The following is a 26554-nucleotide window of genomic DNA, read 5'->3' as shown; positions in this document are numbered from 1 at the left end:
GACTTTTAAAATTGTGGTATTTTACTTTCCACACACTGAACACAGAATTAGTACCACTAAAAAGACTTTTTAACAAAAGGATGTAGCACGTATCTCCAGAGAATATAAAAAATCTGATTTATTCAATATGACCAAATAATTAAGTTTATAGACCAAGTAATTCTATAAATCAAGTAATTAAGTCAAACATTTACATCAATTGCTTAATATTTAGGAAATATCAAAGTAAGATTTCCTTGCAAGTAATCTACTTGAAGGGAACTTGGTGACATAAATCCTGGGTAAAGCTGTAATTCTAAACTAAAATTTACTCACTGATGGAATACGGAAAATAAACACAGAGAAATGTTTAATTAAAATTTTAAATCTCCCAATAAAGTAAAAATAAACTGATTTCCATAGACATACACACACACAGTGCTTATTTACATCCAAATAGAGCTTAAATTAAAATATATGGCTCAAATGTAAGGCTTAAAACCAATCTGAATAGAACTCAAGCAAAAGTATTTAGAGAAAATCTTCAGGCTAACAACTATACTCTTTAACACCTCTAAGAGAACTTGTTCAGGTAAAAAGTTTAGATATTAGACAAATGAATGGTTCATAACTGTGTCTAGACTTTCAGATTTAATGACATTTGTATATGTAAACACTAATGTTCAAAAGTTAAGTTCTGGAAAGAGGGAGTGTAAACCTCTATACCATGAAATGTAAGTTGCTAATTTAAAATGATGGTTACAAGAAGTCTGTGATAAATGAAAATTATATGAGTTCTTAATGAAAAAAAGTATTAACATTTATACATATATAGTTTGAGAACCATGTAAAATATGCTGAAAAGGAAAGACTGTAAAATAAGTCAACACAAAAATAATTGGCTATCTCTGAATGGTGAAGCTGGGTAACTCTTTTTCTCTTGTTCCGCTTTTCAGTATTTTCCAATTTTTCTGCAACAAGTATGCATAATTTCTATAACTAGGATGGATAAATGTTTAAAGTATTAATTAGTTGAAGTCAATATCTCTGCTGCCTTTATATCTGATTCATCTTAAAAAAACAAGACTCTAGTTAGTTATTAAATATACAATAGTGTCATCTACTGGTGATGCACTCAAGCTGCATCTATAGGGTGTTGGAACAGGGCAAAAGTTTTCAGAAATTTTATCTGTACACTTAAAAAATTAGAAGACCCTAATTTTAAAGGTAAGAGATAAATATAACAAACGTGACAGGATATATATTTAGAAAAGTGCTATACTCTTCAGATTTAATATGCTGAAAGGCTAAACATTTATGTCAATGATGTTGCTACTGTTGAATGTAATACCATAATAATACCTTTGAAATCAACCTCCCAAGGAGCTTAAGACAGAAGAAAAGCAATCAAATCTTATACCTCATTTTTGGCATACGTTTGTTTTATTTATCTAATTTTGTGCCAAATATTGTTTTTAATCAATCCATAAGGCAGAATTTAAAGATATTTCTTTTTGAAGAAATTTCTTTAAATATTTAAATCCAGGTGACACTTCCCAGGTGACAATGAATGACAAAACAGTGATTTGAAAGGGAAGAGCTACACAGCATCCTTGTAGAACAGTGATGGATTGTTCAGAATAAGAGAACCCCAAAGTACCATATCACAAATGGAAAAGGACAAAGCCAGGCATCGTGGCTCACACCTATAATCTCAGCACTTTGGCAGGCCTACGCCAGCGTATCACTTGAGGTCAGGAGTTCCAGACCAACCTGGCCAACATGATGAAACCCCGTCTCTACTAAAAATACAAAAATTAGCCAGATGTGGTGGCAGGTGTCTGTATTCTCAGCTACTCGGAAGGCTAAGGCAGGAGAACTGCTTGGACCCAGGAGGTGGATGTTGCAGATCGTGCTACTGCATTCCAGCCTGGGTGATAGAGAGAGACTCCATCTCAAAAAAAAAAAAAAAAAAAGAAAGAAGAAGAAAAGGAGGACATATCCCTCCTCTTCTTTAATCTAATCCTTCACTCTTTTACCTTTGTCTCATCCCATTATCCAACCCCCAATAATCCTTATTTGCTGAAACTGGCCTTGGATGATGATCTACAAATATAACTAACACAGGGGATACTAACACCTTCTAGGAATTATCTGCAGCTCTAAAGATTAGTCTACCAAGTCAAAATAATATCTGTTGGTTGGAAGGTACAGTGGAGACTTTTGAGCAAAGGATTTTATTCTGTCACAGATATTCTACCAATTCATTTAGTCTTCCTCAGAAACAAAAATAATTTGTTCCTTTTTTCCTTTGTAAGTTGCTCTGCCCTACAGGGGTTAATTTTAAAACAGCTATCATTCCTGCGGGCTAATACAGGGATATAAATATCAGTATCAGTTAAAGTGAAGACAATTTTAAAATGTTGGTAGTCATGTATGAAGGAATGAGGAGGTTATTTCCTAGTACCTATCATTTTCCTTCCTTGCTACTTCTCCTTCCTTTCTTTGTATACCTATCTTTTATCTTTTTCTCCTTTTATTTCCCATTCCTCCTTTTTTTTCTGGCCATTATTTTGGACAAGCATATTACTTTCAAAAGCTGTGTCCAAACTGTAGTCTCACAGCATAAAAAGGCTGGTAAACACTGAATTTAATGGGCACTATAGGTTACTTTTCAAATATCTGGTTCTCTGACCACATACACAAATACAAATCTAAGATAATTCCTAACTATCCCAGGTGCAAATTAAGAATAATCTTCTCAATAATGCATATATTTTTGTTTCATTATTGACAAAATAAAGGGCAGCTGTAAGAAAACTAGTAAAAATAGTTAAGGTATTAGACAAGGGTCAACTATCTAGATACAATAAAGTTGCAAAGGAATATAAATATCACTCTTACATGGGTAAGGATTCCTTTATTTTGCTATCCAAAATTTCTTTGTACATTGCAGCTGACATCACCTCTTCCATTGGACACATGATGCCATATTCCTCACAGCCATTCTCTTGAACCAAAGGGTCAGTTTTATGTGGATCAAACATTATATTATTTGGTGTAACTAGCAGCACACCACTGACTGTGCCCTAAGGTGAAAAAAGAAAGTAACATTTAATCCTCAAGGTTGATATTTCAAAAATTATCTAGCTATTTTTACTAATTTTTTTCTGATGTTAGGCCATATATAAAAATAGTACACTCAGGAACTGTGGCATTCTCATGAAACCATTTTTATTAAAACCCAAGTTTTCCCAGTAAATTCTCCTCTTTAGGAGAGGTAGAATATCATATTCCCCCAAAGACAATCAAGTAAGGAAATAAAATTTGCAAACTGAGTAAAATACTGAGTTACTTCATATCAGAAATGTAACTTCAGTAAGGTAAGAAGCGCCACCTTTTATGTTAATTTGCATACTGCTTCCTGTGTTATTCCCTCACTACAAGTACCAATACAGTGTCATGTACACAGTGCAGACTCAATAAATAATGTTGATAATCCAATCCAGTATATTATAAAAGGAAAAGAGTATAATATCTTTAAAACAGCTCTTTAAAAAATCTGTTTCCACTTGACTCTGCTACTACCTAGATTTGTGACCTTGGGCAAGGAGTCTCTGAGCTTATTTCTTCATCTGTAAAATTACGTAGATTATATGACATCTAAAGTATATAGTGTATGCATACTTTTAACTCACCATGAAAAGCTAGAAAATTTTAAATATATTTATATAAATAGTGATACAGGGCAGGCACGGTGGCTTATGCCTGTAATCCCAGCACTTTGGGAGGCTGAGGTGGGTGGATCACTTGAGGCCAGGAGTTCCAGACCAGCCTGGCCAACGTGGTGAAACCCCATCTCTACTAAAAAACACAAACTAGCTGGGCCTGGTGGCATGTGCCTGTAATCCCAGCTACTTGAGAGGCTCAGGCATACAAATCACTTGAACCCATGAGGCAGAGGTTGCAGTGAGCTAAAATCACACCACTGCACTCCAGCCTGGGCAACAGAGTGAAACTGCATCTCAAAAAATAAATAAATAAATAAATAAATAAATAAAATAAATAGTGATACAAATCTTAAAAGTTTAACCCTATTTTATAAATGAGAAAACTAGGGTCCACAGGCAGCTGATCATACTAACATGAATATTTATTGAATACTTCATATGTACCATGCTTTATATGCATATTGCTTATTTGATCTTCACAACCATAACTCTGAGATGGGTAAAACCATTTCCATTTTACTGATAGAGAAACTAATGCTGAGAAACACCTGGAAACTTGTCCTAAACAGCTAGGATTTGAAGTTCAGGTAGTTCATGCTTTATGCTATATATAATTCCTCTGTATCCAAGTCACAAACTATAATCACTCGAAGGGCGCAACATTCCTTAATTTCATTTTCAAATTTTCAGTCCACTATATATCCTGTAACTGTAAAAATGAAGAGCCAGAAAGAATTTTAAAAATAAACTAAATAGCTTCTTATCCAAAGAAAAAGAAAAAACTCAAATCCTGATTGATTTGGCATCACATCCTCCTCCAAAGTCCATATTCAGCTCTGTGAATTCACTTGGTTTAACTTTAAGAATATAAAAATTAAGTTAAGGCAGATATTGCTTTTAAAAATGATCAAATAAAAAGTAAATCTACAGAAAATGGTCATCCAATCACACGTGAAAAAAAGCTACTGCGGATGTTCAAGATCATATACAGTTAATGCACACAATATTGGAGAGAAGAGTACATGTGTGTGTGCAGTTTGGTGAGGGAGAGGGAATCCATATGAAACTCTGAATAGCACCTCTTTTAGTTGAGGACGTGGACTACCTAAATAGGAGTAACTTTATATAAACTACAGCCTATTTCTCTTTCAATTAATATTTTAATGAGATCCATACACATCAGTTTGTATTCCTGGGTCACATACCAACTCAAGTCAATGAGAGACAGTAAAGTACATTGTAGAGAACATTTACATTGTCAAGGATAATCCAAGATGTAGATAATCAAGGATACAGCATATTTGATATTTTAAAAAAACAACTTAAAGATTTCTGATCTTTCACAACTTCCTCTCTCCCATCTTCTGTAAACTTATTTGAGAAAGGAAACCAAGCAATCAGCTAGAAATAAAAAAAAATCAAGCTCTAAATTCTCTGAAACACTTCAGGTTACTCTTCATTTCATAAATTTCACTTTTGCATTAGTTTTAACCAATTATTTGGGTTCACTAGCATAATACTACATTTTATCTTTTAGAAAGATTTTCACAAAGTCAGTGATAACTAGCTATGTATGACAGAAAAGGCCCAGTATACTGGTGATGCTTTTAATTCTCTATATACCTTAATACCTTAATCCTAGTACTGTAACTATACAAGTCATTTGAAAAGCATCTCAAAACCATGCTTCTACTTTTTGGATTAGAAAGAGTTTGAAGTCCTACCCACTAGACTGATCAATCTGCTAATGTTACTTTCCAGGAATCTCCCTTATGTGCTATTACTAAAAAGACACACTGATATATTCTTTAAGTTTCTTTCCCTCTACTACACACTCAAAGTTCCCGTACAGCTGGGGCTTTCTACGGTAATCTGTTAGACGTCATTCTCCATAAATCAAGAGTTTGCCAAAAGAAACATTTCTTCAACATAAAATTCATGAAAATGTCTTGAAAAAGTAAATTCTCAAATTCATTTGATCAAGTTGAAAATCATAAACTCATACTAAAGCACTCCCATCTCATTATTTTTAAAATATTTCATAACTCCTACATATTATCAGCATTACATTAAGACTATTATTAGCAAGACGTTTTCAATTAAAGAATCTACTTAATCCACATGAACTTCAGAAACTTTAAGCACAGATTATTCTTTTGTATTAACAACTTCCATTTCCTTATGTACAATTACCTGACTAATCTAAGGAGAAATTATTTCTATTAGAAAATAAAGTAAAAAAAAATAAAGTCTATCTGCAAAAGAAAAATTACTACTTACATTACAATATTTCTGCAAATACTAAGAGATAAAATCATTATAATTGGGAATCCATCCTAGCAAAGAGAAAAGCTTGTACTGATATTTTTTCAGTCTTACATCCACAATAACTTAGCCATTACAGTTATTGTTAATAAGTGTCCATAATTGTTACATAAATAATCTTTACTATAATCAACTTGTAGGAAGATGAAAAAAGAAAAAACGACTTCCATGAGAAAGCACCACTTCCTGCTTATCTCCTTCTGTGCAGCAGAATACACAGAGCTAGCCTACAACAAGGGATTACGTTCCAAAAACGCTAGGCTGCAGATCATTCCTAATCCTGCCAATGACCTTATCTTTGCTTTGATCTTTAAATAAAATTTTTATTCAGATATCAAATGAACTTCTGCTTCTAGCCAAGAACCAATGCTGCCTAAAACTACAATAAACACACACATGCACACACACGCCAAACTTACATGAACAAAATATGTGACATAATTGTTTTCAGACACTGGAATGCTAGGCAATGATACCTGAATAAGGAAAAACACATAAGATCAGCTCTTTGATTACCCAAGTATACTGAGTGGAGAAAGTTTCCAGTCCACAGGCAGAGAAAAAACAAGCAAAACACAAACAACCCAGAAATCAGCACTGTCCAGTGAGAAAGCTTTAGAGGTCTACAAAGGGTTCTCTTCCAGCTTTGAACTGAGTACTGATTACCACCTACATGTATCGCAGCTATCCAACAATAGGAAGAGAGTACTTGAAAGGAGCAGAAGAAACAATAGTCAGCGTCCACACAGTAAGAATAGCTCGTGTTCTCACTAAACATTAAAGCAAAAAAACTTGCATTTACAAAGCCTCAGAATACTTACAAGTGTATTATTGTCTTAGTAAGGAGAAAAATTAGCTACAGACTAAAGGCTATTCTGGTCCTAACAAAACTTATGAACAAGCCATTACCAAGTGATCATCAAAGAAATAAAAGCCACAATAGGATCAAGAAATAACTGTGTCCTGGATAAAAAGTGCAAGAATATATATAGGAATACAAAAATATTCAGTATCCAATTACATAAAATTCATGATGTCTGGTAGCCAATCAAAAATTACCAGGCATGTAAATACACAGAAAAAAAATAAACCACATTAAAGAGAAAAATCAATAAATGCAAACAGACCCAGAAGTAACAGAGATGAAAGAACTGGGACAAAAAAAGACGTTAAAACAATTATTATAACCATATTCAACAATATAGAAGACCATACACAGTATGGATATGGAAAATACAAGGGACCCAGTATGAACTTACAGGGAGAAAAATTGCAATGTATAAGATGAAATAATGCTGGATAGGATTAAGAGTAGATTAGCCATGGCAGAAAAAAAAATGGTGAATTTAAAAACAAGCAATTAAAATTATCCAAAATGAAAAGAGAGGGCAAAAAATGAATGGAGTATGAGGGAGCTGTGAGACCCAATGTTAAGCAGCCTAAAATATGCAGAATTGGAGTTCCCAAAGAAGAGGAAAGAGAGGATGGGAGACAAAAAATATTGGAAGAAATCTGGCCAAACATTTTCCAAATTTGGCATGAACTATACACCTACAGAACCAAGCTAAAGGAACCCCCAGCAAAACAAATAGAAAAAATATACCAAGGCACATCTTAATAAAATTGCTCAAAATCAGTGATAAACAGAACATCTTAAGTACAACCAAAGATAGATACATTTTTTAACAGAACACCAAACATAAAAATAATGCAAGACTTCACTTTAGAAAAATGCAAGCCAGAAAACAGTGGAGTAAATTTTTAAAGTTCTGAAAAGAAATAAAACTTCATCAACTGAAAATTCTGTCTCGTGAAAATATCTTTCGAAAATGAAGAGGATATCTGGGTAGACAATGAGCATATAAGAAGACGCTCGGCAGCTGCAGCCCTTGCCTTGAGTGAGTGCGCCGCTCTCCAGCCCGCTTGAACGCTCCCCGCAGCCACTACCACCCATTGGAATGGCCAACAGGGGACCTGCATATGGCCTGAGCCGGGAGGTGCAGCAGAAGATTGAGAAACAGTATGATGCAGATCTGGAGCAGATCCTGATCCAGTGGATCACCACCCAGTGCCGAAAGGATGTGGGCTGGCCCCAGCCTGGACGCGAGAACTTCCAGAACTGGCTCAAGGATGGCACGGTGCTAGGTGAGCTCATTAATGCACTGTACCCTGAGGGGCAGGCCCCAGTAAAGAAGATCCAGGCCTCCATCATGGCCCGTAAGCAGATGGAGCAGATCTCTCAGTTCCTGCACGCAGCTGAGCGCTATGGCATTAACACCACTGACATCTTCCAAACTGTGGACCTCTGGGAAGGAAAGAACATGGCCTGTGTGCAGCAGACGCTGATGAATCTGGGTGGACTGGCAGCAGCCCGGGATGATGGGCTCTTCTCTGGGGATCCCAACTGGTTCCCTAAGAAATCCAAGGAGAATCCTCGGAATTTCTCAGATAACCAGCTGCAAGAGGGCAAGAATGTGATCAGGTTACAGATGGGCACCAACCGCGGGGCATCTCAGGCAGGCATGACTGGCTACGGGATGCCATGCCAGATCCTCTGATCCCACCCCAGGCCTTGCCCCTGCCCTCCCACGAATGGTTAATATATATGTAGATATATATTTTTGCAGTGACATTCCCAGAGAGCCCCCAGAGCTCTTAAGCTCCCTTCTGTCAGGGTGGGGGGTTCAGCCTGTCCTGTCACTCTGAGGTGCCTGTTGGCAGCCTCTCCCCCGTGCTTACTAATACGTTCCCTTCCCCATACCCATCAAAACTGGACCAACTGGCCTCTTCTTTTCCCCTGGGACCAAAATTTAGGGGCCTCAGTCCCTCATTGCCATGACCTGGTCTGTTCTGTCTCTTCTTTTTCCCCCTGGCCTGTTCTGTCTCTGAGCTCTGTGCCCTCCGTTCATTCCATGGCTGGGAGTCAGTGATGCTGCCTCTGCCTTCTGATGCTGGACTGGCCTTGCTTCTACAAGTATGCTTCTCCCACAGCTGTGCCTGCAGGAACTTAATTTATACGGAGGAGCCTGTGGCAGCTGCCGCCCCAGCCACAGCTGCACTGACTGTGCTCACCACACATCTGGGGCAGCCTTCCCTGGCAGAGGCCCTCGTGGCTTCTCATTTTCCATTCCCTTCACTGTGGCTAAGGGGTGGGGTGAGGGGACAGAGAGGGAGGACTCTCTACCATGGTCTGGGGCTTGAGGAAGATGAGTTTGTTGATTTAAAGAATTTGTCATTTTTGAATGGAAAAAAAAAAAGATGCTCAATATAATTTGCCATTAGAGAATTTTTAATTAACACAGTGAGATATTACTACTACGGATCTATTAGAATGGCTGAAGTCTAAAACACTGAAAACATCAAATGTTGGTGAGGCTGTAGAATAGGGATTCCCATTGCTTATTGGATACAAAATAGCACAGATCCTTTGGAGGAGAGTTCTTCAGTTTCTTACTAAGCTAATAATGGTCTTACCATACCATCCAGCCATCATGATTCTTGCTATTTTACCTGAGATGAAAACTTACCACACAAAACCTGCACATGAATGTTTAGAGCAGCTTTATTTACAAGTGCCAAAACTTAAGAGTGATCAAGATGTCATTTAGTAGGGGAATGGATAAACTACAGTAAAACTACTCAGTGGAATATTCAGTAATATTAGTAAAAAGAATTAAGGTGTCAATCCGCAAAAGACATGGAGGAATCTTAAACACACATTGCTAAGTGAAAGAAGCCAATATGAATTCATTCAATCATACTCTATGATTCCAACTATATGACATTCTAAAAAAAGGCAAAACTATAGAGAGAGTAAGACAACCATTAATTACCAGGAGTTCAGGGAAAGAAAGGGAAGGAGGGATGAATAGGTGGTGCATAGAGGATTTTTAGCCCAATGAAACTAATCTGGTAATACTGTAATGATAGATAAATGTCATTATATATTTGTTATAGCCCATAGAATGTACAAGAGAGAATCTTAGGGGCTTTCCTTGGTGCCTGAATACTGGTTCATTGATTGAAACAAATACAGCACACAAAAGCAAGATGTTAATAAGGGAAACTGGGGAAAGGGGAAGAGTATAAATATGAATTCTAATTTCTGCTCAATTCTTCTGTACATTTAAAACTGCTCTAAAAATGAAAGTATATTAATTAAAAAAAAATCAATGGACCAAAAAAAGATAAAATGGCATAAAATTTAAAAGTTAGGGATCCTTTTTTATAAACACACACATAATTTTGAAAATATACATAAACATGCCGGGTGTGGTAGCTCACACCTGTAATCCCAGCACTTTGGGAAGCTGAGGCAGGTGGACCATGAGGTCAGGAGTTCGAGACCAGCCTGGCCAACATGGTGAAACCCCCTCTCTACTAAAAAAATACAAAAATTAGCCAGATGTGGTGGCGTGCACCTGTAGTCCCAGCTACTCAGGAGGCTGAGGCAGGAGAACTGCTTGAACCTGGGAGGTGGAGGTTGCTGTGAGCTGAGATCAGGCCACCGCACTCCAGCCTGGGCAACAGAGTGAGACTCTGTCTCGGAGAGAAAAAAAACAAAAAGAAAATATAAATAAACATGATAGTAACATTTAATAAAAGAAGGAAAAATATAGACTTTTTCAAGGCAAATAAACACTGAAAGAATTTATCACTAGCTGACCTACACTGTAAGAAATTTAGAAGTCCTGAAATAAAAGGAAAAATGATACAAATGGAAATCTGCAACTATAAAAAAAGGAATGACAAGTGTACAGAATAAGTAAGTGGATAAATATAATAGACTTTATCCTTATTTTAAAAATTATTTTAAATTAACTTTTTAAAGCAAAAATAGTAACAATGTATTGTGGTGTTTATAACATGTAGAAATAAGAGGTGTTACGATAAGAACACAAAGGCTGGAAGGGGGAAATAAAAGTATACTGTTATAAGGTGTGTATACTATATGTAAAGTGGCATATATAATGCTACTTAAAGTGAGAATGTGACATATTAAAGATATATATTATAATATACATATAAATATATATAATTATATGTAACACATAATTATATATTAAATATATTATGTATATTATATACATTATAATTATAAATATATTATATATATTTATAATATATATAAGCATGTAGTTAGATCTCACTTCTTTAGATAATCCTTCCCTTTTCATTTAGCGTGATTATTGACATGGTTAGGTTTAACTCTACCATCTTGCTATTAGTTTTTTGTTTGTTCTGTCTTTCTGCTTTCTTTCATATTGAGTTTTTAAAACTAATTTTATGTCATCTCCTTTGTTGGCTTATTAGCTGTAACACTGTTATATTAGTGGCTGTTTAGAGTTTATAATATATATATAAGATATATATATAATATATATATATTATAAACGCTAAATGAAAAGGGAAAGATTATCTAAAGAAGTGAGATCCAACTACATGCTAACTACAAGAAACTCACTTTCTAAAGTCACAGGCTATGAATAAAAGAATGGAAAAAGATAAACCATGTTAACACTTATCAAAAGAAAGCTAAAGTGACTATATTAGTATACATCAAAGTGGATTTCACAGCAAAGAGTATTACCAAGAATAAAGAGCATCTTTCATAATGATGATCAAGTCAATTAATCAAGACAACATAAGAATCCTAAACATTTTTAAACCTAGTAACAGTTTCAAAATACATTAAAAAAAAACTGATAGAACTGAAAGGCAAAAACAGTAAATCCACAACAACAGTGAGACAGTTCAAAATTCTTCTATCAATAACTGATAGGCAGAAAATCAGAAATACAGGACACTATCACTCAATTTGATTTGATTGACATTTGTGGAATATTCCATCCAACACAAATGTGTCTTTTAAAGTGCACACATTACATTTATTAAAACATACGACATTCTAGACCATAAAACAGGTCTAAATAAAGCCTTCAAACAGTAGTATGTTCTCTGATCACACAGAATCAAATTAGAAATTAGTAAAAGACAGTTATCTAGAAAAATAAAACACTCTCAAATGGGTCAAAGAAGAAATCAAGAGAAAATATTTTAAAGTAAATGAAAATGAAAACACAACATTTAAAACAATATTTAGGGTGAAATGCATACCACTAAATGCTTATTATGTGTTTCAAACACTCATAAATTTATGAATTATACTACAAAGAAATAGTTTTCATGTGTGACTTCTAAAGGCAGTATCATGTTATAGACATTTTTTGAGCAAAACCTGGAGTTTATTTTCCAACTCTATTACTTTACTATATTCTCTTTTCAGATTAGAAGCTTTTGCTTAGAAAAGCAACAAAGTGAAGTAGATAAAATAGATTCTGGGCTGGGTGTGGTGGCTCACACCTGTAATCCCAGCACTTTGGGAGGCCGAGGCAAGTGGATCACCTGAGGTTAGGAGTTTGAGACCAGCCTGACCAACATGGTGAAACCCCGTTTCTACTGAAAATACAAAAAATTAGCCGGATGTGGTGGCGAGTGCCTATAATCCCAGCTACTCGGGAGGCTGAGACAGGAGAATTGCTTGAACCCAGGAGGCGAGAGGTTGCAGTGAGCTGAGATCACGCCATTGCACTCCAGCCTGGCTGATAAGAGCGAAACTTCGTCTCAAAAAAAAAAAAAAAAGATTCTGACTAGGTTCGAATTCTGGCCATTATAGAGAGATCTTGGACCTATTAACCTTTCCTATGAACCTTTCCTGTTTTGTTTTTCCCTGTGGAAAAGAAATATGACTGCCTATTTCACAGGATTGTTTTGAATTGATAAAATAATTAAGACACCTCAAATAGTCTCTGGCATATAGTAGGTACTCAATAAATACTAGATATCTTCCTATTTGCATGCTATACTAGTTATACAGAAGTTCAACTCCACACAGTATCCAGCAGCAGTCATTTTACTGACATTTTTGAAATATCCTACCAGCAGCAACTTAGCTGTGCCTTAGTGAATTTATTTATATTCCATTACCTTTAACAATTACAACAGATCACCAGACTCTAAGTTATAAGCAACATCCATACTAACCCAAAATAATAGTATCACTAGTACCTTTTTATAATATTCAAGCATTTGCTGACATTGATGGCTTAAAATGTAAATGCCAAACTATCATACATTAGTAATAACTAAAGCATGATTAAAGGTCTTCTCTAAAGTGTCATTCTTTACCTTGCCACTGGTAATATATTTGCAATTAATTTTAAGAAATTTCTCAGTAAATGCTTCCTCCTCCTCAGAAGTTGAAGATACAACTCGTGCAGGTCGAATACCAGTGAAAGTAGATGAGGGAGTTGCTTCTGTTGGATGGACATCAGGATTCTTTTTTTTTTAAAAAAAAAAAAAAAAAGAAAGAAAAAAAAGCAGAAAACAAAATAAAAATGAGCACACTATTAAAAAGTCAAATGAATAGCTTTCCCCAATAAGTGTTGTTTCATTTCATCACATTCTGGAAGTCAGCCCGAAATATTTTTACGCAGAAATTATGGGAAAAAAGTGGCACTATTTTCATATTCAATAAAGATCACAAACACAGGTTAAACTTACATTTATAGTGATTTTTAATGGGGAGATACACATATCTATCTATAAACTTAAAAAATAAAATCATCTGGACAACACTGAACACTACATCTCTTGTACCCATGCCCAACACATACACACACGTGCACACATATTCAGATGCTCCTGAATTAAACCACTGACTCTGATAAGACCATGTAATATAATATCCATCAGGTGCTGGGAGCAGAAAAAAGGTGGAAAGCTTGCCTTAGTATCTAAGTACACAGCAGAACCCATTCACTGGAATAGCCTTTTAAATCTTGAGCTACAGTTGACAAATCCCATTCCACTAGATGACAAGCTTCTTAACTTTTTTGGTGCCACTGACCATTCTTACAGTGAAGCCTATGAACCGGCTTCTCAGAATGTTTTGGAATGGTCAAAATAAAATATAGAATTATAAGGAAAAACAATTAAATTGAAACAACACAGTATTAAAACATTTTTTAGAAACAAACTAGAGGTATAGTTATATATATATATATATATATATATATATATATTTTTTTGTTTTTTTTTTTTTTTTCGTCTGTGGCGCCGGCTGCTCCCGTCGCTGCTGCAGGGGAGTGGCACGATCTTGGCTCACTGCAAGCTCCGTTTCCCGGGTTCGTGCCATTCTCCTGCCTCAGCCTCCGGAGTAGCTGGGGCTACAGACGCCCGCCACCACACCCGGCTAATTTTTTGTATTTTTAGTAGAGATGGGGTTTCACCGTGTTAGCCAGGATGGTCTCGATCTCCTGACCTCGTGATCCGCCCGCCTCGGCCTCCCAAAGTGCTGGGATTACAGGCATGAGCCACTGAGCCCGGCCATATACATATACATATATATATATATGCTTCTTTATGAATATATTAAATAACACAAGATTTAGTGGTGACTCTGGACTCTGATAATCACAAGTTTGAATCCAAATTGTGATATAATGGCCATGAGCAACATTTTATGTTCTCTGTAACAATTCTAAGGTGATCTGAAAATATCTGTAAATTCTACTGAGGACAAAGTCACAGGTATGCCAGGTATTTGCTGCTTATATTATATTCTCTTATTTTTAAAAATGTTAGAGGTCACTTAAAATTTTTTACATCCAAGTTCACAGGTCCTTTAAATACTACTCCCCACAATTCCCCTCAAAGTTTAATATTCTTTACATTGTAGGAAAGCTAGACAGATGTGTTTTAAATACTTCCAAAGGCTTTCATACCATATGAATAAATCCACACTGCCTTGAAGAAGTTTTCATAGAAGCAAGATTCTTCTGAGCTTTGAGTTTAAATCTGTCACTTTGTAACTTCTACCTAATAGCTCTGATTTGGCATTTAGAAATAATAAATAATACTGCCTTCTCTTCAATATCATAAACTGAGATATCTGAAAAGAGTTATCAAACCTGAACATAACTTTTTCTCCCCTAATACATGGATCTAATTCCTTCAACCCACATGAGGGCAGAATTTTTACACCTCCTTTCATATATCCCACCTAAAATGTAGGGCTAAATTCCGAGCACTGGGGCAGATATTCAACAAGTGTTTGTTGAAGGAAGGACAGACAAATGCAAAATACTGCAAAACAACTATGTTTGATATACTACAATTCCACTGTTTTAAAAAACGTGAAATGGAATGAGATTTTAAGTTTCATGACACTGTTCAATCATTAATATCTATTAAAAAATTTTCCTCAATCTTTTCATTTTAAAATACAAATTAATAACTTTGCATTCATCCTGTTGTCTTTGGTAGTTATTATATCTAAGAGTTTTATAGCACATATAAATTCAGTTAGCACAGATAAATAAGTGATATTAATAATAATCTCAATGATATTTATAAAGACTTGTTATTTCTAAGTGTTATATGGACTATTTCATTTAATTTGTCAATCACTTATATGAAGTATACTATGACCTTAATTTTTAAGGAAACTTAAGCTTAACCAAGTTCAATAACTTGACAAATGAGTAAGGAGCTAAGACGCAAACCTATGTTATCAACACACAAACCAGTGAGCTTAACTATACTACTGTATCGCTTCCCTTTCAAATCTTCCACCAAACAATTCATAAATATGCTAAGAAAAAAATAGCCGATGCAGAGCTATAAGAGAGTCCCCTGCAAACTGGCAAAAAGCTATCAACAAATTGTGTGATTCCTCAATTCCCCCAAAATTGAGTTAACCACATTAGTCACACACAAGCATAAATATGTGTGTGTGTGTATATATATATATATATATATATATATATATATATATGAACATTGTCATATGCTTTCCTTAAATGAAGATATGCCTTTTTGAACAATACATGATCTCTGAGGTTACCTCAAAGTCTGAACTCAGTATCTATGGCAATACCAATTTGTCAATGTAATCCTTTTAAAAAGAATATGAGATTAGCAAATGCTCAAAGCAAAGCACAAAAAAGGAGATTACTTTCAAAAAAGATCAAAGTTGTTCAGAGGAATTACCAGACCTCACTGTAACTTACATAAATGTACACTATTCAAAGTATTAGTATCCCTATGTAGATGGTTTTGAACGCTATTTTTAAACTGTGATTATTAATGCAGTGGTTTTGCAGCTCATTTGAGGGCTTGCTGATGCTTGTCTGTATAATTTTTGTTTTAGCCACGAGAGAAGGTCCTTAAAAATATAGAAATATAAATATCTTTATCTATCTATCTAGCCTCATTATTGTCCCAAATATTCAAATGTAAAAAAGCAAAGCATTGTTAGGGCAAATGATTTACAAAAAGTTTAATAATCACCTAGAGTTATCTTTTTTTGTAGAATATATTATACAATATGATTTGTATGTTATTATAAACCATTACCATAAATGAATTAGCAACTCCAAACTGTCCACTTCCCTTCTTGCCTTGGCTTTATTGTATTTTTGCTCTTTTGTGATTGAAAATTTGTAGAAACGTTCTCTAGTAACACATAGGTAGGGCAAAGGAAGATTGAGAAGGAAAATCCGCACAGGCACAGAAATACTGACATTTGTATTTACTTCATGCAACGTATATACGATATATCCTTTAAAGAAAACATTTACTTTTAAACCAGTGTATACTGTATTTTTCTTTCAATCCAATATATATGATGATTGCCATTTACTCTCTATAAATTATGTTTAATCATCTTTACTTCCTGGGACCAAGAACTTAAGAATGTTTAAAATCAAATACAGAATAAAATAACAAAATTAAAATATCAGGATCAATTTTTAATTCTAATTATGGAAATAATGCTCCCATCTGGAATCTAGGAAAAAAAAAATCTCATCCAGTAATTTACCCATTTCTTGTGATGTTAAAAATATAGGGATTTCTTCTATATAAAATATTTGTTTCCTAAAATCGTCACAAACACTAAGTCCTATTATAAAGTTTAATTTTTCAGATACTAACCATAAAATTTTGTTCTAAGAATATAAGACCAAGGTATAATTACAGCATAATCTATTAAAGAGTACATATTAAAAAACAATTCCTTACTAAGTTGTTATTTAAAATAGGTTTAAAAGCATCAAAGCTAAATTATATGTAATAATATGAAAGCGGTATATATGATTTATGTGTTAGTTACACATTTGCGTGGTATTGATATTTATAGTTTTACTATAATATATGAGCTTACATTTAATATGTTATATATCACATAAGTTGTATATATGTATATTAAAATTGAAGTCTAAAAGCATTAAAGTTAAAATCATAATTTAGGAAAAAATTACAATTTATATATTCTATAAAAGAGATAAAACGTTTTATATATAACATATAATATTGTATGTGACAGATATTAGTGCCTTTAATTTTAAGTTAAAAAATATATATTCTATATATGCACAGAGAGACAGAAAAGAGAGGTTATGTTTGTGAACTGTTAAAGGATGTCACATGTGAGAGCAATTCCTGAAGGACAGGCGATATTTAACCTTTTCAACTACTTTGATATTCCTAACTAAAATTGTTTTAATTTCTTGCATGTCTGCTATTACTTGTAATTAATGTCTATTTTCAGGTATACAGGCATACTACTTCAAGATGCCAATTAATTATGTGACTATCATGATTAAAAAAGAGAAGTTTTGGCCGGGCATGGTGGCTCACGCCTGTAATCCCAGTACTTTGGGAGGCCGAGGTGGGCGGATCACAAGGTCAGGAGATCGAGACCATCCTGGCTAACACGGTGAAACCCCGTCTCTACTAAAAATACAAAAAATTAGCCAGGCGAGGTGGCAGGCACCTGTAGTCCCAGCTACTCGGGAGGCTGAGGCAGGAGAATGGTGTGAACCCCAGGAAGAGGAGCCTGCAGTGAGCCGAGATCGCCCCACTGCACTCCAGCCTGGGTGACAGCGAGATTCCGTCTCGAAAAAAAAAAAAGAGAAGCTTTTTAAAAAGGTTTTCACAATATTTTACAAATATTCACAAGCTTTCCAAAACCCTATGAGAAATTAACTTTACCCTTCAACATATCTTAAATGAAGAAAATTAACTAAACATCTCTAAAAAAATCTTACTTGACTAGAATTAGAAAGTTTTCTAAATTCCCCCTTTTCTTCAAAGACAAAAAATATAAAATTCTATAATATAAATAAAACTCCATGATATAAATTCTATATAATTATAATTTTATGAGGCAATGTTATGGGTTGACTGACTGTCTCCCCCAAAATGATAATGCTAAAGCCCTAACCTCCAGTATATCAGAATGTGACCTTATTTGAAAATAGGATTTTTCAGATGTAATTATTAATTTAAGGTAAGGTCATACATGAGTAGGGTGGGCCCTTAATCTGACTGTTTTCCTTATATAAAGAAGAGACCACCATGTGAAGACATACATATAGGAAGTAGATGGCCACTTGTCACAAGCAAGGCAGAAAGTGGTGATATATTTACAAGATAAGGAATGCCAATGAGACTTGGCAAACATCAGCTAGAAGAGGCAAGAAATGATTCTCCTCTACAAGTTTCAAAAGGAGCGTGGTTGTACCAACAGTCTGAATTCAGACTTCCAGCCTCCAAAACTGTATGGTAATAAATTTCTTTTGTTGTAACCCACCCAGTTTGTCACCCTTTGTTATGGTAATACTAGGAAATTAATATAGGTAATTAAACAACATTTCTAAATCTTCTACATTTTTATTTTTGCTTTTGGCCAAGCAAAAATGTCATGCATTACTTCCACACAGTTCTTTACTACAAACTTCCTAGTTCCTACAAATTGTGACACATATATTTAATTTAGATCATATGTCTCAGTTACAGAGTACCTGCACTTGCTAGTAGTCATCATTTCATTACTTAGGTAGTACAAAAAGTAGTTAAGAACACAACACAGAATCTAGACCTTGACTGCCAGGTTTTTGATCTCAGTTCTACCACTTCCTAACCATCATTCTTCTCTCTATGCCTTACTTTCCTCGTTTTTAAAAATACAGATTATGGGCCGGGCGCAGTGACTCACGCTTGTAATCCCAGCACTTTGGGAGGCCAAGGCGGGCGGATCACGAGGTCAGGAGATTGAGATCACGATGAAACCCCGTCTCTACTAAAAATACAAAAAATTAGCCGGGCATGGTGGCGGGCGCCTGTAGTCCCAGCTACTCGGAGAGGCTGAGGCAGGAGAATGGCGTGAACCTGGGAGGCGGAGCTTGCAGTGAGCCGAGATTGCGCGACTGCACTCCAGCCTGGGCCACAGAGCGAGACTCCGTCTCAAAAAAAAAAATACAGATCATGATTATTATACCTACCTCATGGGGTTAAAGATTAATTAAAAGTCTAAAGTAATTAAAATGTTATTAAAGTATTAAAGATTAATTAAAATTCTGAAATGAACACAGTAAATACACAGTAAGCACTCTTTAAGTAAAAAAAAATAGCCACTGTAGCAGTATTATCACAGCCTATCCTTAAAAAGGAAGATTTAATATGCCTACATTCTATTGCTATTTTATACTTTTTCCTCTTTCCTCCTTTAGGACTTCCTAGGCCTTCCCCAGAATCTCTTAAAATTATTTTTTTTTCAAAATTATATGGTCTTATCATCATGTGTATCCAATTCAAGTGTTATTAATATTCTATTTTTATATTTTAGATTGATTAGAGTATTATACCATGTTTTATCTTAAAGAGAATATGACTATCTGCATATCCCACCCTTCAATAGAGTATATTAATATAAACATAAGAACTTTAAAATTATTTCATTTTTTCATATTACTTATTTTAAACATTGTTCCACTGAACTTCATCCTGAATATAACACATTAACAGTTTTAGCCTAAAATGGCATTAGCATAATGGGTGAACTTAAGGCACAAAGGAGAAAAACCAAAGGCGTACAAAACAAAAGCAGGTTTCTATATTTATTCAAAAAATGAGAGATTTAAAGAATCTTAGGAAGATGGTAGTGTGAAGTGGTAGCTATTATTATACTGACTTTTATAATGATTAAATATTACCTAACTCTTTGGGTCCAATTATTTATTGGGCAATAGTAGTGTTTCTGAGTTATCATTTTCCAGCTATAAAGTAGTAATAAAAAATATGGGCTCTGAACCAAGCCCGTCTGGGTTAGAATCTTAGCTTAGCTACTAGCTGAGTGACCTTAAACACAAAATAGTTAACTTCTCTTCCTCTGCTTCCTCCTCTATAAAATGGATAAAATAGTTATTGGTCAGGTACTAGAAAAAAACAGAGGGCACATCAAACTGAGCTTTTTTTTTTTTTTTTTTTGAGACAGAGTCTCACTCTGTAACCCAGGCTGAAGGGCAGTGGCGCGGCTCACTGCAACCCCCGACTCCTGGGTTCATGTGATTCTCCCACCTCAGCCTCCTGAGTGGCTGGAATTACACGTGCCCGCCACCACACCCGGCTAATTTTTGTATTTTTAGTAAAGACGGGGTTTCACCCTATTGGCCGCGCTAATCTTGAACTCCTGACCTCAAGTGATCTGCCTGCCTCGGCCTCCTAAAGTGCTGGGATTACCAGTGTGAGCCACTATGCCTGGTAGAAACTGAGTAATTTTAAGAGGATTTAATTATGGAACTATTTACAAAGGTACATATGGTGTACAAAAACCCAGGGTGAACAATAACAGAAGACTCCTCTATCCCTACAGAGGTAAGGGAGAGAAACAGATACCTAAATTTAGAGATGGCTCTGTGGAAAGGGCTGACAAAAGATGAGAAGAGATGCTGAACAATGTGGTCACTCTGGAGTAACCTTATAGGGAAGGAGCTAGGAGAATAAATATGTCCCCATCTTATTCTCTCTTTCCTTCCCTCTTTATCTTCTGCAACTGCTCCAGAAAGAACACCACCAACAGAAGCAAAAGGGCAAGAGAGAGTGCAGTCTACCACTCAAAAGACACTAGAGAATACAGAGTAAGTCTGGAGGGACAAACACAGAAACCCAGGCCAAGTGCCTACCTCATAAATTTGAGATAAGGAATAAATGATAATACTTTTAAAGTGCTTAGAATTATACCTGCTGCAATACTACATTTTAGCTATTTTTATGATTTTTACCATTACTTTGGTTCTATCTCCTTCTATGTTTCTTCTTCCATATGTGAACAAAAAAAAGTGAAAAATAAAGAAAAAATAGTTTTCCATGGAAATTCTCAAAATGCAATATTTTTAAGTGAAAACGAATTATTCAAAAACCAATAAAAGTCTTTATGCTGACAAAGCCAGGAACATATTTTTAGCCTCATAGTAAACCACTACTAAGCTGGACATTCAAAAAATTTATCAGTGGTTGCTGGAAATATAAACTGACAATTTCTGGGAAAAACATATAATAACAATACTAATAGACATTATTTTAATTAGTGTAATGAAAATGTAAACTATATCTAATAAAACATAATATCCTTACTTCTAAGGGATTTATATAGCATGGGAGACATAAAACCCAATAATTAGAATATAGAAATATAGGCACTTGAGATATGCAGAAAGTCATAGAAATATTATTCTGGAGCCTGGTAATGAATATAATTCTAGATTAAAAAATACAACTAAAATTTACACAATCACTGTTGTAAGAATTATTTCTAACTATTGCCCATAATCTCTTTGATGGTGGTAAAGAGTATCATTCCATGTAAAGAGAAGTTCACAAACTCTTCTCTTACCTTTTTTTTTTTTTTAAATTATTTTCCATTTCAATATGTTTTCAGGGAGCAGGTGTGTCTGGTTACAGGAATAAGTTCTTTAGTGGTGATTTCTGAGATTTTGGTGCACCCATCACCTAAGCAGTGTACACTGTACCCAATGTGTAATCCTTTATCTCTCACCCTGCTCCCACCCTTTTGCCTGAGTCCCCAAAGTCCACTGTATCATTCTTATGCCACTGCATCCTCACAGCTTAGCTCCCTCGTATGAGTGAGTACATGCGATGTTTAGTTTTCCATTCCTGAGTTACTTCACTTAGAATAATAGTCTCCAATTCCATCCAGGTTGCTGCAAATGTCATTCTTTCATTCCTTTTTATGACTGAGTAGTATTCCACGGTATATCTATATATATCACATTTTCTTTATCCACTTGTTGACTGATGGGCATTTGTGGTGGCTCTGTATTTTTGCAATTGCAAATTATGCTGCTATATATGCATGTGCATGTATCTTTTTCATATAATGACTTCTTTTCCTCGGGGTAGATACCTAGTAGTGAGATTGCTGGATCAAATGTTAAGTGTACTTTTAGTTCTTTAAGGAATCTCTTACCTCTTTTTTTTTTTTTAATCTATCCCAGGGACAAAGAATTTACTCATATCACTGGCCAAATTACAGGAAGTTTTTTGGTCCATCTTTGACAGTAGCTAAGTCCCTGAGGATTAAAAGATCATTCACATAACTTTATCCTCTCCATCTCTTTCAGTCAAATGGCAAAAGTAAGAAGGGGCACATTTTCACACAGGTTGAGGCCTGGCCTTGTTGCTCCCTTAACTTTCAACATTTTGTTTTCTTTGATCTTATACCTTCCAAGAAAGCGAGTAGACAGGCAGATTTAGGTTAAAGCCGAGGAACAGGAAGAGAGCCCACAGGTTTCTAGTCAGGCATGACGCTACAGCTTAGATTTTCATAATTCTGCTTTAGGGTTTGAAACACAGGCTAAATTAACCTAAGGCTATGTAGTTACTTTGTCGTTGCCCCTTATGAGTACATCTCTTTGTAAGTCCCATGGGAAAATGGCATGGCTATGTTCAAAAAGGTATTGTGTCATTTGGTAAGTAATACCTACCATTAAAACCTGACTTCTATTCTTATCAATGATGACAACAAATGTAATATATTCCTTTCATGTGACTGCATTCTAAAGCATAGTATTGCCATAATTATATAAATAAGATATCCAACAAATAAATGAAAAAGACCTCATTTCTCTCTCTCTCTCTCACACACACACACACACAGACACACATGCAGAAAAAAGTTCCCAGGCAAGGAGAAAAATAGTTATTAATAATATCATGTAATTTATTCTATAAAAAAGTGGTATACCAGAGCTTATAAATAAATAATTATAAGCAAATTAACATTAATAATTTGTTTTGTTACTAGTTTGCTTGCCATCTGGTATCTTAAGCTTTGAGTGCAGATTGAGACAAAGAAAAGGCTGTCTCCTAAAGTCAAGAAAACAACACAGAAGAATCTCCCACAGGAATGTAGCCATTTAATGAAGAAACAGCCTTTTACATGTAAACAATAGTTGTTATGAAAACAGAAAATTATGATTAGCGTTAAGTTAATTTATGTAGAAAGGCAAATAAATATATAATTCCTTTCAGAAGATTTTAATCAAAATTATTAAATGAAGTTTAGTTCCCTGAGGTTCATTTGTAAAATGTAAGTTATTAGAACTTATTCCTTAGAAATGCCACATAAATTAATCTACTATGTCAATTCTTGGATGACCAAGATGATAAATTATTTTTTAAAAGGCAGTGTGTCAAAATTAAACTCACTTAAGAGTTCTAAGTACTATATACTCATTTATTTATAGATGAAATAAACATCAAATTGGACATGAAGTTCCTCTACTGTGATAATGTCATGTTTTTTTGGGTAAGATTCCTTTGTAAGTTAAATTATATATGTTCTTTAAAAAATAAGAGTTGATGAATATTTTTGGCCCACCACCACCACCTACAAAGGTAAGTCAATTTAAGCTATATGGTTTCATAAGACTGTCTTATTTTTAAAGCTGGGATTTACAAACTTAAGCAACAAAATAAAAAGGAAATATTTCATTCTAACCATAGTCAAAATGGAATGAAAAAAACAAGACAGTCAATGTAGACACAGTGAGATTTCTTCATAGCCATCTTTGCAAAGCAGAGATACTTACAGTGGTCTTATCAAATTCAGCCTCAGATGATGTTGGAGACAGAGGACTTACAGGGCTTAGAGATGGAGAGCTCTCAACACTGGAGACATACTCAGGATCAGGAACATACAGAACCTGTAAGAAAACATTCACACAAAGATTTAGTTAAACTGAAGTGTTAATAATCAGATGGTGTTCTATAAGCAAGCACTATTAACAATGACCTTGTTCTCTAAGCAAGCACTATTAACAATTGCCAATAATTAAATAGAAAAACATAAACATTTTCAAACTATAAGAATATAAAAACATTTTTAAAAAAGAACCTTTAAAATCAATTTAGACACATTTGATAATATATACGGCTGGAATAGGGTGAGGAAACATTAATTTTCATATACTATAGAGGTGTCACTCCTAAAGGACAATTTGGCAATAGCTAGCAAAATTTAAACTGCACACATCCTCTGACATAGTAACTTTACTTCTAAGAATTCACCCTACAAAAATACTTGCATATAAAGAAAAACAGATATGTACAGGCATGTTTACTACAGCAGTATTGACCTTAGCAAAAGAGTAGAAATAGTCTAATGCTTTAAATAAGTATGATATATCAATACAATGCAATATTATGCACGCGTGAAAAAGTCTGAACTAGAACTGTGAATACAACACTTTCCAAAAATCAAAGTTAAATTAAAACACAACAACAACAACAAAAGTAGGCTAGATTATTCCTGAAAGAAATGCAAACTGGCAACTGGTTCCTTCTGGAAAAGAAATTGGAAGTTTGAGATGGAGGGATGCCTTACTTTGATAAAGTAATTTTTTATCATATGCATATATTGTTCTGAATATTTTAAAAAGCTCTTTGTAACTATATTTAAAAAGAAAAATTTACAATTATTTTCAATATGTATTAAAAAAGAAACTCATACAGACATAAAACAGTTAATTTTCTCTTACATGGCCAATATGATTTGTTAAAAGCACATATAAGATTATTCTCAAATTTTCTATATTATTAACTACAGTACAATAAATACTTTCTGCCTTTCTGTTTAATGTTTCTAAACATCAGCACGTTAAAAAAAAGATACTACCTGTCCAGTAACAACTGCTCGGGAGAATAACTTATTTAATTGAACAAGTTCGTTAGGTGTTGTATCATATTTCAGGGCTATGCTATTCAAAGAATCCCTTGATTCAACCTGTTTAAAAGAAAAAATAAATTATTTCAATGTTTAAAACAGAAAAACTAAACTATAATATTTAATGAGCATTAATATATCTAGGGACCAGCTTACATCTGATTAACAACTGGTATTGTCATCTTTGAAAATAACTGTCAAGAAACACTGTGTTTTGTTAGCAAATGCTCTCAATCTATTACAATACAGAGTACAGGCTTCGTCACAATACATTTACATGTAGGTCTCTACTTCAAGTAATTTCAAAATACAAAACATAATTTAAAAATCAAAAACTGATTATTTTCAATTTACAAAGGTTTTAAAATACACTATTCCTTTGAATAGTTTCTAAAATATATGTGACTTCTAGCAATATACTAATTTCATTTTTGCAAAGTACACCTGTATTAAACTCAAAATGATCTTTATGCATATATTCTGTCATTGCACATACAAATTAGAAAAATATTTGAACTAAAGTTGAGTAATTTAGTTCTGAATCATTCGTATGTTTCCATGATCATATGTGTAGAAATTATAAATAATGAGATTTCATCAATTACCCTAAAAGAAAATGTCACTTGGTCAATATAATATAAGCACTTAAGAGTCCCCATTACACAGGCATTAAGAGAGCTCTGAAGAAAACACAACTAAGTGCAACTAAAAGTGGTTTTAGTGCACAAGGAATTTACAACTAGTTGGCAACTAAGGTAGAAAAGGTTATGCAAAAGATGAACAATTAAAAATGGAATAATGAATGCAATAGAAGTTTTGAGTATGAATAAAAGCACCATGTAATCCAAATTTTCCAGAAAAGACTACAGAAAAGAAATGATTTAAAGCTGGGTCTTGAAGAAGGGTTGGGAATTTGAAAAGTAGAGAGAAAGGAACAAACTTTCAACGTGAAGATGACAGAACTGACATAGTTAAGAGACAGAAAAGTATAATATATTTATGGGATACTGTCCTCTTCCTCCTAAACCATCCAGAGTAGACTCATGAAGCACAAATTTTTAGGAAGGCGATTACATGGAGTTAAGTCTCTAAAAAGGATAAAGAGGCATTCAGAGGTCAGACATGGTGGATATTCAGAGGTCAGACATGGTGGGTCATGCCTGTAATTCCAGCATTTTGGGAGGCTGAGGCAGGTGGATCGTTTGAGCCCAGGAGTCCAAGACCAGCTTGGACAACGTGGCAAAATCCCATCTTGACAAAAAATACAAAAATTAGCTGGGCGTGGTGGTGCATGCCTGTAGTCCCAGCTTCTCAGGAAGCTGAGGTGGGAGGATCACTTGAGCCTGGGAAGTTGAGGCTGCAGTGAGCTGTGATAGCACCACTGCACTCCAGCCTGGGCAACAAAGCAAGACTCTGTCTCCAGAAAAAA

At 34.6% G+C, this 26554-nt stretch overlaps 2 protein-coding genes across 9 annotated transcripts in view; one reads left to right on the top strand and one right to left on the bottom strand.

The window, feature by feature from the left end:
• The window catches only part of OXR1 (oxidation resistance 1), a 489593-nt gene that overhangs the window by 45108 nt on the left and 417931 nt on the right, over window positions 1–26554 (bottom strand). For all 8 annotated transcript variants that reach the window (XM_032760253.2, XM_032760248.2, XM_058443638.1 and 5 more), the window contains 4 exons: window positions 25078–25185; window positions 23993–24106; window positions 13224–13373; window positions 2884–3068 (listed from right to left, as the gene is read on the bottom strand). In XM_032760253.2, coding sequence (XP_032616144.1) covers window positions 2884–3068; window positions 13224–13373; window positions 23993–24106; window positions 25078–25185 — 557 coding nt within the window. The remainder of the gene's footprint in view (window positions 1–2883; window positions 3069–13223; window positions 13374–23992; window positions 24107–25077; window positions 25186–26554) is intronic.
• On the top strand, window positions 7905–8623 carry LOC116813512 (transgelin-2-like). The gene has a single exon (XM_032760258.2). It carries the CDS (start codon window positions 7994–7996, stop codon window positions 8591–8593), a length of 600 nt encoding a protein of 199 aa, XP_032616149.1. The 5' UTR covers window positions 7905–7993; the 3' UTR covers window positions 8594–8623.

The sequence above is a fragment of the Hylobates moloch genome, unplaced genomic scaffold (assembly GCF_009828535.3).
Source record: "Hylobates moloch isolate HMO894 unplaced genomic scaffold, HMol_V3 SCAFFOLD_9, whole genome shotgun sequence".
NCBI lineage: Eukaryota > Metazoa > Chordata > Mammalia > Primates > Hylobatidae > Hylobates > Hylobates moloch.
Note: the sequence above shows the minus strand (reverse complement) of the source record. Positions and strands in the feature narration are given on the sequence as shown.